General features: G+C 39.5%; 1 protein-coding gene across 1 annotated transcript in view; it reads left to right on the forward strand.

Annotated features, from left to right (window-relative positions):
- Positions 1 to 1,501: 1,501 nt before the first annotated feature.
- Positions 1,502 to 14,348, forward strand: part of C8H10orf90 (chromosome 8 C10orf90 homolog) — a 117,171-nt gene continuing 104,324 nt past the window's right edge. Inside the window, exon 1 of the mRNA XM_075935279.2 lies at positions 1,502 to 1,728. Coding sequence (XP_075791394.2) covers positions 1,563 to 1,728 — 166 coding nt within the window. The 5' untranslated portion in view covers positions 1,502 to 1,562. The remainder of the gene's footprint in view (positions 1,729 to 14,348) is intronic.

Consider the following 14,348-nt stretch of genomic DNA (forward strand, 5'->3'; position numbering starts at 1 on the left):
CTTCAATGATCTGAACACAAAGAGGAGTCCTACAAAAAGTGGAAACTAGATCAAATTACAAAGGTTGAATATACATGAATAACACAAATATGTAGGGACAGAATTAAAGTAGGCCCATTGCTCATTGAGAAGTGAAAAACAGTAACAGCAAATGTGGAAATGGCAGAAGTGCCAGTGCTAATGACTTTTTTGTTTTAGTTTTCACCAAAAAGATTAGTAGCAATTGAGCATCTAACACAGTAAATCTACTGAAAATGAGATAGGATCAGAGTAGGGATGGTAGATAGTGTATAATTGAATAATTATGTAATCACATGTTGTCTTGTCTTTTACTCTGCTGAAAAAAACTCACATTCCCTGGAACCCAACCCTCCCTATTTATATTGTTTCACATAAAGTAGCATTTTTCAGGAACATCACTACAACGTTAAGTGAGGAGTTACTCTATGAGTGAAATAGTAATAGAGATGTAGCCGTGTTATTCTGGTCTAGCTGAAACAAAAGACAGGACTATGCAGCACTTCAAAGACTAACAAGATGGTTTATTAGGTGATGAGCTTTCATGGGCCAGACCCACTTCCTCCGATCAAATTATGGAAGAAAATTGGCATGACAATTGGTCATGCCAATTTTCTTCCACAATTTGATCTGAGGAAGTGGATCTGGCCCACGAAAGCTCATCACCTAATAAACCATCTTGTTAGTCTTTGAAGTGCTGCATAGTCTTGTCTATTGTTTCTATGAGTGAAGTAGATGGATTGCACTGCAATCTCCCTACTCAGTCTCTTGAACAGGATCCAGAGAGAAGGTGAGAAGTAACTTCTCTTGTTTTCTGGAATGATTGACATATGTCATTATTAGTTTTATTTTTAAATTGACATTTTAGATGAAAATGAAAATGAAAATGAAATTGTCCAACTGGAATAAATGACCTCCAAAATATCACTTTTTGAAAGCTGATATTTTTTTGTTTGCAATTTTTTCACTCCTTTCCACTGAGAACTGGAACATTTTTTTAAAAACAAGTGTTATGTAACAGACCAAGAGATCGTTAGAAAAACATGTGCAAGCATTATGCCTCTAGATCTGTTCTTAACTTTGCTCAGAAACAAAGAAGACCAGCTTAAATATTAAAGTCAAGAAAATGAAACATTCATGTGCTGCAGCCTGAAAGTGTTGCTGTAGCTGAAAGTAACCTGCCTGCCTGAATAAGCTTGGAAATCCACTGACAATTTATATGTTGTCAATAAAGCCTGCATTTAGAGCACAAATACTAACTAATCAGACTAAATAAATCAGCAGACCCAGGTTTTATCTTCACAGATAGCCCTCATTAATCCAGTGAGTCTTTTTCTGAAGACAAAAGAACAAATGAAACGCTTCATTTGGGTTGCTTGAATGGAATGCTAATGATGGGAGGTGAAAATACATTAATTATTCATGCCTGTCGACTTAGAAGGCAGATCCTGGCTTTTCCTGTTACCATTGCAACAAGTGGCTGCTGGCCTAGTCAGAACAAGGCCAGAAAACACTGCAACTCAAATAGACCAGAGATTACAAGTATGCCTTCTGGAGAAAAGAAACCCATGTTTCTGAACTGTACAGAACACATTCAGCTGGATTTCAAAGCTAAACCTTATGCAAAATGGACCCCGGAAACCAAGCCTTTTGTGTGTCAAATTTATTTCACCATAAACTACTCTTCTTGGGAGAAAGAATGTTGCTTGGGTAAGTTTGTACATGTTGAGCTTTTCCAAATTAATTGGAAACTGTTTTAGATTTCATGGCAAATCCAATGTGCAATAATTTTCTGTGTGTTGCAAAGGAATATTATATAGCTTGCCTTGTTTTTATTTTTTTTAATATATTTTTAAAAACATAAAAAGGATAACACTGGTGACCTACAATTCTGCACATTGTTTTAACCTTAAACAATATGAAACAGCAATTGTTTTTAAATCAAAACTTCTAAGAATTTCAGTGTTGTTAAAACCAATTTTCCCTGACTCTCAAATCCTAATTAGATTTAAACAAAAATAAATCTTTGATCAAATATTTGGTGTCTTCTAAGAGAAAGATAGATTAATATAACATAGTGGTGAGGCTAAAAGAAATCAGAATAGTATTCTGCATAAAATATTTCCATATTCTGCTATAAGTTGCATATCATATACACCTTGTATTATTGCTGGTGTTTTGTGCACTAAAACACATTTTTTATTCATATGGGAATAAAAATAGAGAACAGTATAACATTCCTATAGGTTACATATACTATACTGATGTACTACAAATTAGTTGAAAGGAAAGTTAGTAATTAATATTATTTTTCTAAAGAAAGAAATGACGTAGATGTAGTGCATGTAAAACACATAACAATGGGGAGGCAGTGTTTGGCATCTGATTTCATTAGAATAAGGAAGAAAAGCATCTGAAAAATTTCAATTGTTAGCCAATACCACTACAATAGTAACATTTTCCATAGTCTTGATTGAGTAAGGAAAAAAATCTCAGTATTTAAAATAGTAATCATATTATTCCGATAGAGCTCATAAGTCAATTCACTTAGTAGAATATTTCATAATAAAAGAAACTGGAAATAAATAGTGTCTAAAATGAAAGGCCAAAATGTGTTTAACTTTCTCTTGTGAAAATATTTTTTTGGGTTGTGTGCGTGTGCATAGTCTGCTTTTGATGTATTTTGCCATAACTGTCAAAGTGGAGAAAACCAACCCTTTTATTTCATATTCCAGAAGTATTAAATTTATAATAGTTGAAAAGAACAAATATTTGCATATATTAAGGCAACATAATAAAGTAATTTGGTAGGTAAATTTTAAACAAAAAATGGTGGAAATAAGGATATGTATGAAGAAAGAGCAACACTAATATGGAGTGTGTTCTTGCAACCCTTACAGGACTCTTCACATAAGTAGACCTATTGTTTACAACCAAATTACATCAGTTGGGATTGTAGAAGAGGCTATGTGTTTTTCCAGGAAATAACTGATTGTCTTATGTCACTGTTGTGCAATGTAATTTGAACAGTTTTTTTAGTGATGTGTTTTTAAATGCCTTAAAGTGTTGCAATTAAATTAGAGTTCACGGAATGTCTTTTTTGTTTTTAAAAGTACAAAAAAGAAAAATGGAACAATATATTAGATGTGTCAGTAACAAGGTACAAGAAACACATGATTTATTGTAGAGATGTGCTACCAGTGGAACAGCACTACTCACCTTAATTTATTTTATTTGTGGAATAGATTAATTTTCAGTACATGAAGCATGCAAACTTTGCCTTCCTTTACGCTGGTGAGGGTGCATCATTTAACACAGAGAACACCATGACACCATCTCGAGCAAACTATAAGCATTGGACTGTAGCACAGGAAGAACTGGTGTTTCTCCCCAGTGAAATATAATGACTCCATGCCTGCCAAGACTTCATAGTTATTGTCTGGCTATGCCAAAAGAAGGAGAGGAGACATTCAATATAGGTTTAATCAGGCTGCAAGTTTATTATTAGATGTCTAGGTCTATCCAGCAGAAAACATGTACAGTGCACTTAATCCTCCCTTGTTTTCTCCCATAATTAACCAGGTGGCAGTGCCTTTACTAGCGCCTCCCCCCGCCCCGCACTTTTCTACTGAGGGCCTTCCTACTGATCCATTGCCAGGACTCTAGAATTCCCAGGGAGGAGGGATTTCAACTAACTCCCCGTCCACCATTTCCGTACAGATCCCTCCCAGCAAATCCATTGCCTGGACCTTATTAATCACCTCCTCACTATAATGATAGGTGTTGACTCCATGTCATACCACTCATAGCTCGATCAATCACTGAATACCTCTCCTTAAATCATTTTTTCCAAGACATCTATCCATTATTGTTGCCTTCTTTTATGGAGTACCTGCATTAAACATCCACTATACATGTAAATAATGAGTTGCAACATGTAGCTTACCACCTGCTATGTTCTGCATGACCAGGGCCCACCTGAACCTGCTGTGAGGGAGATGAAAAAACCCCTGCACCAATATGGTGGAAAGGGAATTCTTTTCCAGCCTTCCTCAATGGGGTGGCTAGTATAATGCCCACAGCAGATATAATCAATAAACGAGTATATTTGCCACCAAAATAGGGAGGGAGGGTAGGTGCTGCCAACTCTGCTCTTTGAATGAGGGGAGGGTCCCAGCACAGGCTGGTGTTTTAAAACTCTTCGTTCCTGGGTGATGAGTAAGCCATCATGCTGGCCTCTTCTCCAACCATTTTATGTCTTTCCTTTCCATGCCCTAGCCATCAAGAATTGCTCTCTTCTTCTGGCCAGCCCAACAAACGACCCCCAGCTTAAGATGCAGGTGATTAGTGGAGATGGACCTCAGGACCTTCTACACCAGAAACACAGGTTCCAATCATTTGGGCTAAATGAAAGGGTCCATCGGGTAGGCTTAGATCACATTGTGGAATGGAGCTGTTGGCCAGCATTAGTGATGATGTGGAGTCACGTTGCCCCATGGGAAACTCAAGAAAAATGGTGCTGCGGGGGGAGTGGAGGGCAGCTGCTCACTGATCTCTCCAGAGTCCCAGAGACATTGCACCATCCCTCTGAAACAAACGTGCTTCATTATCCATGAGACAATACAGAGAGGAGTCCTATGGTGTAAAGCCATTTGTGGGGGCTTACAATCTCCACAATTGCACAGTGACTAAGGGTATAGTACTACTACAGTGGCATACCTGCAGCTGTGCTGCTGTTGTGTAGCAATCAGAGGGGATTTTCTTTCACTGTATTAAATCTACCCACTCAAGAAATGGCAGCTAGGTCAATAGAAGAATGCTTCTGTCAATGTAGCAGTGTCTACACCAGAGCTTAAATTTGAATAGGCATGTCTCATGGGTAATGAATTTTTCATATACCTGAGCATTGTAGCTAGGTCAACCTAAGTTTTAGGTGTAAACCTGGGATAAGATTGCATTGTCGCTCAGTCCCTTATGCACAAACAGACACAAATTTCCATAGTAACCTATCCCATAGTGTACAGGGGCTCAAATACCCTGCAGGTGGATAACTAGAGCTGATGTGATCACATGCACTTGAAGAGGGCAGGGGAACATATGAACCCTCTGTGCACTAACCAGTAAACATTACAATGGGAGATTGTGAAAATTCATCATTGAGAAACTCTGTATGATGATAACAATAAGAACAAACAGTCCTAGAGAACTCTTGGTACCCTCGACCTGAATGGTAGCTGTGATAATGGAGCTGTTGCTGTTGAAATGTAAACATACCAGTAGTTGCAGTGATAAAACGTTCACATTATGGAAACATTCTCCTGTGTACTTTGAGAGGACAAGAACAAAATGGAAGAGCAGTACTATAAATACCACTAAACAGTAGTGCTTTTCTAATTTTTAATCTATTACATGAAAATAATTCTGGTCACTCTTGGGTTAGTCCTGAGTTTTATTATATTATTTTTCACTCCTCATATGCATAATTGTTGCATCTTTGTCTTCTAGTGTTTCTCATTTCTATGTTGCTTCAATTTGTTTACAAATTGTAAAATAAAACAAATCAATAGTTTAATACCATTGCAATAACTGAACAAGAATGATGATGTGAGTAAAGATGATTCTGGGGGGATCGGATATGTAGTGTTTCCTTAATTACTATAGGGTTCAATCCTGTAGCTCTCTCTCAGGTGGTCAACAGAATAATGTGTAAAATCCACAGCCCTGACCCTGTAGATTCATACTATTTTTAGCTGAAATATAGAGATTTCATTCTGACCTTTGTCTAGTGCTCTCCTTCTGGTGGTGGCCATGCTGACTTCAGTAGGTATTTCAGTAGTCTTTGATATGGCTGAAAATGAGTTTTTATTTAAATGCCTATGGGAGCAGGTGAAAGAGAATGAGGCTGCTCTAGAATTTCTCTGCTCATTCAGAGACGTGCAATGGTAGTTGCTTATCTTGCATCAAGAACTCTGCTTATGGAGAGCTACGAAGTGTGGGTCACTTTTCCTTTTTAATTAGCATGTGAACATAGGGATGGCCATACTGGATCAGACCAAAGGTCCATCTAGCCCAGTATTCTGTCTTCCAACAGTGGTCAATGCCAGATGCCTCAGAGGGAGTGAACAGAACAGGGAATCATCAAGTGATCCCTCTCCTGTTACCCATTCTCCACCTCTGACAAACAGAGGCTAGGGACACCATTCCTACCCATCTTGGCTAATAAGTATTGATGGACCTAACCTCCATGAATTTATCTAGTTCTTTTTTGAACCCTGTTAAAGTCTTGGTCTTCACAACATCATCTGGTAAGGAGATCCACAGGTTGACTATGTGCTGCATAAAGAAAAACTTCTTTTTGCTTGTTTTGAACCTGTTACCTATTCGTTTCATTTGGTGACCTCCTAGTTCTTATGTTATGGGAACAAGTAAATAACTTTTCCTTATTCACTTTCTCCATGTCTGTCATGATTTTCTAGACCTCTATCATACCCTCACCCTCTTAGTCTCCTCTTCTAAGTTGAAAAGTCCCAGTCTTTTTAATCTCTCTTCATAGGGGACTCATTCCAAACCCCTAATCATTTTTGTTGCCCTTTTCTGAACCTTTTCCAATGCCAAGATATCTTTTTTGAGATGAGACAACTACATTTGTACACAGTATTCAAGATGTTAGTGTACCATGGATTTATATAGACTCAATAAGATATTCTGTCCTTTTTTTTAATGATTCCTAACATTCTGTTTGTTTGTTTTTTTACTGCTGCTGCACATTGAGTGTCTGTTTTCAGAGAACTATCCACAATGACTCCAAGATTTCTCTTTTGCATGGTTATAGCTAAATTAGTCCCCATCATTTTGTATGTATAGTTTGGATTATTTTTTCCAATGTGCAGTACTTTGCATTTATCAATATTAAAATTCATTTGCCACGTTGTTGCTCAATCATCTAGTTTTGTGAAATTCTTTTGAAGCTCTTCACAGTCTGCTTTGTTCTTAACTATCTTGAGCAGTTTAGTAACATCTTCAAATTTTGCCACTTTACTGTTTACCCTTTTCTCCAAATCATTTATAAATAAGTTGAATAGGATTGGTCCCAGTCTGGACCCTTTGGGGGACACCACTCTCCATTCTGAAAACTGACCATTTTTTCTTACCCTTTGTTTCCTGTCCTTTACCCAGTTATCAGTCTAAGAGAGGACTTTCCCTCTTATCCCATGAGAACTTACTTTACTTAAGAGCCTTTCATGAGGGACCTTGTCAAAGGCTTTCTAGAAATCTAAGTACACTGGATCCCATGGATCCCCTTGTCCACGTGCTTGTTGACTCCCTCAAAGAACTCTAGTAGATTCAAAGCTTCAGAGGGGTAGCCGAGTTAGTCTGTAACAGGAAAAACTTAAAAAACAACAAATAGTCTAGTAGCACCTTAAAGACTAACAAAACCTGTAGATGGTATCATGAGCTTCCATGGGCACAACCCACTTTTTCAGATGGTCTTGTTAGTCTTTAAGGTGCTACTAGACTATTCAGTAATCTGAAGAAGTGGGTTGTGCTCATGAAAGGTCATAACACCATATATATGTTTTGTTAGCCTTTAAGGAGCTACTAGACTATTTGTTGTTTAAGTTTTTCTACTAGTAGATTAGTAAGGCATAATTTCCCTTTACAGAATCCATGTTGACTTATCCCCAAAAAATTATGTTCATCTAGATGTCTGATAATTTAATTGAATTATGTCCAGTAGCTCAAACATCTCATAATATACTTATCATTAGCATGCTGATGATCATTCTCATCATAGTATATCCATTTCATGGAGGAGTCTTTAGTCTCCTTTACCTCCCTGGCCAAAACATGTCTTTGAATGAGAGATGTGAGCTTATACTTTATATTATCTGATATGTGTGTGTAATGCCATAGTGTATCTGATATGTTTCCTTGCTTTGGTCATGCATGGGACTATATGTTGTCAGCTAAAGGTAGGCAGAATTATATTGGTTTGCTCTTCATAGCAAGGATGTAAAATCCCATTTCATTGGCTAACAGATTAAACATGAAGTTTTAACTGGTTAACCATTTAAGGGGCTGGAGCCACCCTCTCTTTGTCCCACCATGGCTGGGCTGGAGTTATTCCTTGCTGCAGGCTGCTCCAGACCTCTGGAGCAACCCTTGCCTGTGACATGCTGGGGCCACCATGGACAGAGGCAGCTCTGGATTCCCGGAGCAGCCCTGTCTGCGATGTGCTGGGCCCGCTGCAGACAGGAGCTGCTCTGGGTGTCCAGAACTGCCCCTTGTCTATGGCTAGTGGAGAGCTGCTCCAGCCCTTACGGATTAACTGGAACTGATAAGCATCACCCATTAAGGACGATGCTTACTAGTTGACTGGTTAACCTTTCACATCCCTAGTTCATGGTGTTCAGCATTTATTGATTAGTTCTTATTCTTGTGGTGCACCCAGAAAACTGAGCACTTACAAGCACTATACAACAAATAAATTGTTAAGCAAATGTATTGGAGTATTGGCAAATGGTATTTGACCCACTACACTGCTAATTATTAACCTAATATAATATTTAAAATGTGCGCCAGAGAGCAGTCTGCTCTGAGAATACATAGCAAAAATTCACTGAAAACTGGAGAAAAAGTACAAGTTTCCTGAGTCCAAAAGTGTTTACGATTAAAAGTGAGGGAAACTGCTGGCAAGGCTCTCCTTCCAACAGTCAGAATTGAATCAGCAGACTGCAACATGAAATCCAGTAGTTAATTTGGTGGACTGTATGGCGGGAGTCTCTCTTATGTATCTACTTCCATATGAGATAAAATGGTGAGCGTGAGGCAGGGGAAAGCCAGGAAATCAGAAAAAAACTCTGTCCCAGAGTGGTTACATCATACTGCTGACTACTTCTCCAGTAGACTTAGGAGATTTGCTATGGTGTCTTTTATGAAACTCCTTCAATTAGAGAAATGCCTCCAGTTTCTGGCCTCCTGCAGACAATTTTACATATGTAGGTATATGGAAATATTTAAACTATACAGCAGAAGTTTGTGCATGTGAAGCTTATGTCAGGGCTGATCCCATAAGGTGCTGAGCACTCCTGCTAGGTGCTGCATGTCCTAAGTTTGATGCAGCCATCATCTTATTCTCCAAACCTTGCCTTAAAACTCAACTCTGATTATTACTCGGCAAGTGGTGAGCTGAGCTTACTGCTACGGACTGGTGAAGAGTTAAACCCACAGCTCCTCTGTGCTAAACTCCTATTGTTTTGGTATTGGGCCAAGTCTATGCTAAAGGGGGAGGGGGAATTAAGGTTCATGACTCCAGCAATATTGATTACACAGCCAGTGTTGACATACCGTCGTTCAGGTTTCTGCGCCATCTCCACTGCAAGAGGCGATGGGAGTAAATACTCTCGTTGGCTTCCCCATCTCTTTGTGAGGAGCAGGAGTACCAGTAGTGACAGGGGTGCCCTCTGAGTTCAACTGAGTGGGTCTTTACTAGATCTGCAAAATCAAATTCTGGAAGATCGATCGTGGCAGCATCAATCTTCCGCTTTGTGCAGACATGTCCTTGGTGTCCTCTTTAGATTTTGTTTGTCTCATCCACCTTTTGTTTCTTGTTTGTCCTATTAGCTGTGAGCTGTTTGTGGCAGGAACTTCTATTTATTATAAATGTGTACAGTGTTTAGAATGATGGGCCCTGGCCTGGCCTTGTCCTCTATCTACCACCACAGAAAGAATATTAAATAATTCATGCAATTTTCATTGGAGTCCACAGGAACTGAAGATACGCAGGATCAGGTCCATTTCTCCCATAGGCATGAGTGCACGAGGTGGAGATTATAGTTAGGGATCTAGGCATCAGGGCTAGATTACGTGAGATACATCTCGGAGTCAAAAGTTCAGACTCTGGCAGTATAAACAGCAGGTTATCTTCTCTCAAAAGGAAAGGGAAGTGCTGGATGAGACACTGGTCTATCAGATGAGACCTTTAATACAGAGATGGGCTCCAAACAGGAAATGTAATCTGAACCCAAACTCTCTCCTCAGCAGCTTTCTGCTTACAAACCAATCTGCCTGCAAGCAATGTGTTCGAACTATCCCAGAGGACTTCTTCTATGAACAGTGGCTTTTCTTGTTCTCCTAAATTGATACTCTCTTCCCCCCCCCCCTCACTTTCCATGTTCAAAACAGCTGGTTAGCTGTGTGGCTGCCTCCAGCCATCCCAAAGGAGGATGCACGTCAGAAGTGCTGCATGTGTACCGTTTGTAAATCACTTTGAAGCTTTGGAAAGAAAAGGCAAGAGCTATATACATACTTTAAAATGTTATTTATTGTCCTTCATGAAATTTACTGTAGGCAGTGCCACATGTTATTCGCAGCATAGTCATATTATCACTTATTTTATCAGAATCAAAATTGGTGTACAATTTGGTCCTGCCTAGAGCAGGGAGCTGGACTTAATGACCTTCTGAGGTCTCTTCCAGCTCTATGATTCTATGATTTTGTTAGTTAAATAAAATGCCATTTTGTGCCAGGATGAGTACAAATGAAAAAAAATATACTAGGAGAAATGGTCTCCTAGCATGGTGGGCTAAAGGTGCACTATTAATCAGGGAGGGGGCCATATAAACTTAATACAGTTACTCTTTTACTACTATGCCAGACCAAAAAAACAAAGCAGCCCACGGAGTAAACTGCAGTTAAAGTTGAGAGCATAAAAGCGATTTAAGGATAAAAAAAGTCATCATAATGTTTTAATTCAGAGGCCAGCAACCTATAGCACACGTGCCATAAGTGGCACACAAATCGATTTTGAGTGGCATGCAGTGGGAGCTCAGTCTCCCTTTGCCCCCCATGCAGTGGAGAGCCCTCCCCCTTCCCTGGCAGCAGGTTAGACTGCACTACGCCTGGTGGCGATGGGAGGAGGCAGTGCTGGGACTGAGGTGGTTGGGGCTGAGGCAACAGTTCCTCAAGACTCTGGGACTGGCCCGGGACCACGTGGCCGTAGCACCAGCACCTCCGGCCTGGGACTGTATGGCCATGAGACAGAGGCTTGTGTGCTACTTAAAGTTTCAAACTATGAGCCCGAGATTGGAGAACTCAGCAAGCGAAAGCAAAGCCAAAGATCACAATAGCGTAAGATTTTGCTGTTTATTATTTATTAATGAAGCTGCTAAAATGTAAGTAGGACTATTATTGGCTTTTAAAAGTACCAATGGCACGCAGACCTGTAAATAGAAGTGAATAAGTTGAATCTTGGCACACCACTTCTGAAAGGTTGCCACGCCCTGTTTTAATTATTTTAGCTAGAAGCATTTTTACAGCAGGTAATTCAAAGTTGAATTTCTTTTGAGTTTGAATGTAGCCATTTAAGTATATGAAAATACACAGGGCACCCAAATAAACTTAACTCCGCCATGTCGAAACACTGTGTGATCTTCTTGCTATATATTTTAGAAATGCGCGTCTGTCTGTCTGTCCATCTGTGAGTCTGTTCAAGAACTCCTAAATAGTAAGAGCTAGGGCCACCAAATTTGGTATGCAGCTTCCCCTTCCATAACTTAAACCAAAGTAAGGGGTTGGTTGTGCCAGGACAATAGGATGTGCTTGGAATGTGATTGTTTCTCATAAAATGGAAGGCAAGGGGTCTGGCAGGAGGGACAATTATACTGCAGAAGGACCAGAAGTGGACAGCAGGGGTCCAGAGATGGGGACTAGGATGGCTATAGCCCCACTGGGCCAGCAGGGATGGATAATGGGACAACTATTACTGTATATTTCAGAAAGTTTGTCTGTGTGTGTCTTTTTGTGTGTTTGTCCCCGACTATGCCTGCTGCAGCTACAGCAGCCACGGACAAGCAGTTTTCACCTGGCCCCAAGCTGCTGCAGTGAGAGAGGCCTAGGATTGTCCTCTTTCCCTGGGGAAGGCCAGCACACCGAACCCCTCATTCCCACTCCAAAACAATGATTTAAATGAAGAAAAACAAAACTTATTTGAGCTAAAGACCCAATCAGTGCCAGGTAAATCTTCTAGTAACTATATAAGTACAATAGTTTATTGATCCAGGTTAGGTTAATCTAATTAGATTAGTTGATTGTTTATTTCATGGCATCATTACAGGAGAGAGGTAAGATTATCTGGATGCCATAACTTGGTTTATTTTAAATTATTTTGGGTAGAAAAGGCCCTGAGAAGTGCTGCATTTCTTACAGGATCCATTTAAAATTCATTTAAACTCAGAAGCCGATTTACCTGTACTCTCTCAGAAAATTAATTCTCTACTCAAAGAGTAAGTCGTGGAACTTTGGAGAGAAGACACCATATTCTTCATCCATAATATAAAGAGGTTGAAATCTTGGTTCAAGGGCAAAACTCATCCTTCATATGGACTTATGACTGGTGCCTCTATAATTACATCATTTTATCAATACATAGTCACACCAGTACTAGCAACAGGATACCACAAAGGAAGATTTGATTATTATCACCCCTCTCCGTGCATCTGTTTCATTCTCCTTCTCATCTTCATATCAAGGAGGTCTCAGTAACTCCCATATCCTGTGGTCCTTTCCTTCATGTTATCTGATCTGCTTGGAATGATCCTGTGAGAGTACTCTTCTCTTTGTGACTGAGATTCTAGAATTTGTCTGAGTCTCGTTTTATTAGCAAGTCTACAATACAGAAATTACTCAGTGCCACAAGAAACTCTTCTTCAATAAATGTTTGTGCACGGAATATGTAGCCAGGTATTGTTTATGGAAAGAGTACTGTGAATGAAAAGCTTTTGGCACCTTTGTGGAAGTGAAGAATTATTTTGCTGCCTTATCCTAGCAGTTAAACCAGAGTAGGTCTCATTACTTGCAGCTCGGGGAGATTAAAATGGTAGGGAAGAAATCTCCAACTCTGAGAGAAGTAGGTAAGAGAGAACCAGAGTGATGAGCAGGATTTCCTGCAGGGAGAAACCCAGGGAATAACTAATTTGGGACAAAGTTCATGCTCCAGTCTAGGTTGAACTGTCTGTGAGTACAGTTCTGCCCCAGGGCTTTACTACTCAAGATTTGTCTCTATGGAAAAGGAGTGAGTTTGAAAATGCTTATCCTGTGTGCTGTGCTAGAAAAAAAGTGGGATCTTTGTTCAAGAGAGATTGCAGTTGAGCTTGGCAGGTTATCAACCATTGTAAAATTATTAAGCTTTCATCCTGGATGTTTTCTACCTGTCTGGATTGTGAATGTGCTGGCTTGCCTGCTAGTCACATTGGGTTCTGCCTTTTTTCCCCATATTTTTTCTTTTCTTTTCTCCCCTCCTGTTAGCTACTCCCTTTTGGATTGTTTTGGAATTCAAAAGTAATAAGTTATTTTATTTCTTTAATTTGCTGTTTGTTGCTTGTTGTTCTGGTGTTTGACATTTCCTAATCATACACAACTCTCAGTGGACTCAAGACTCCTTCTGCAGCAATACAGATTGCTTTAATCAGAGCCCCTGGAATTTTGTAATACTTCAGGCCAATTTCTACTGCAAATTTGAATACACTCAGCAAAAACTTCTGCAGCAGTGATCAAATATAATTGCCTACAATTTCACACACACACAGGGTACTTGGTTGAGTGTAAAATTCCCGGAACCTCAGCTTTTCACAATTTAATCACCATGGAATCACTCATTTGCTAAGTAATTCAAGACTTTTTAATACCACGAATATAAATTGTGGGATGAATTTTTCACACTGCATGAGACATTAACGATACAACACTCTGGTTACTGTTTAGTACAGTAACAGAAATGGATGGACCCCCCCCCCCCAAAAAGTGGTGATTTGCAAATCTCAAGAGGCTCAGAGGCCAAGTATGATTATAGACAATCATCCAGATATTCTGAATCTTACCTCCACCTCTGGATCATCAGAATTCAGCTGGAGTTCTTACAGTGACAGTGTTTCACATGAGACCTCTGCCACATGCACTTCTATTTGTGATTGGAATCCTAAATTCTCATGCTTCTTCCAACTCTACTATTGCTGTTAATAGAACTTATGAATCTAGTTTCTTGTCCAATACTTAGTATAGTAGGAAAAAGATTTGGGGAAATCCAAACGGCTTAAAATGATTATTAACTGTAGAAATGGAACAGAAGCCAAAGCTCAGATGTGGAGTTGGTTGTTTTCTTCAAATACATTATATACCACTGTTGTTCATAGGTATGGAGGAACTTCCGTACTGGATCAGAAAAGAAGAGAAATAACTGAATATGTGTAAGAAACATCCTGGGTTCTTGCCTCTATGCCTAGTTAAAATGAAACAAACTATAACTGTGGACTGTCTCCTTTAGCAAACTCAAG

The sequence above is a fragment of the Pelodiscus sinensis genome, chromosome 8 (genome assembly GCF_052426305.1).
Source record: "Pelodiscus sinensis isolate ZL-2025 chromosome 8, ASM5242630v1, whole genome shotgun sequence".
NCBI classification, from domain to species: domain Eukaryota; kingdom Metazoa; phylum Chordata; order Testudines; family Trionychidae; genus Pelodiscus; species Pelodiscus sinensis.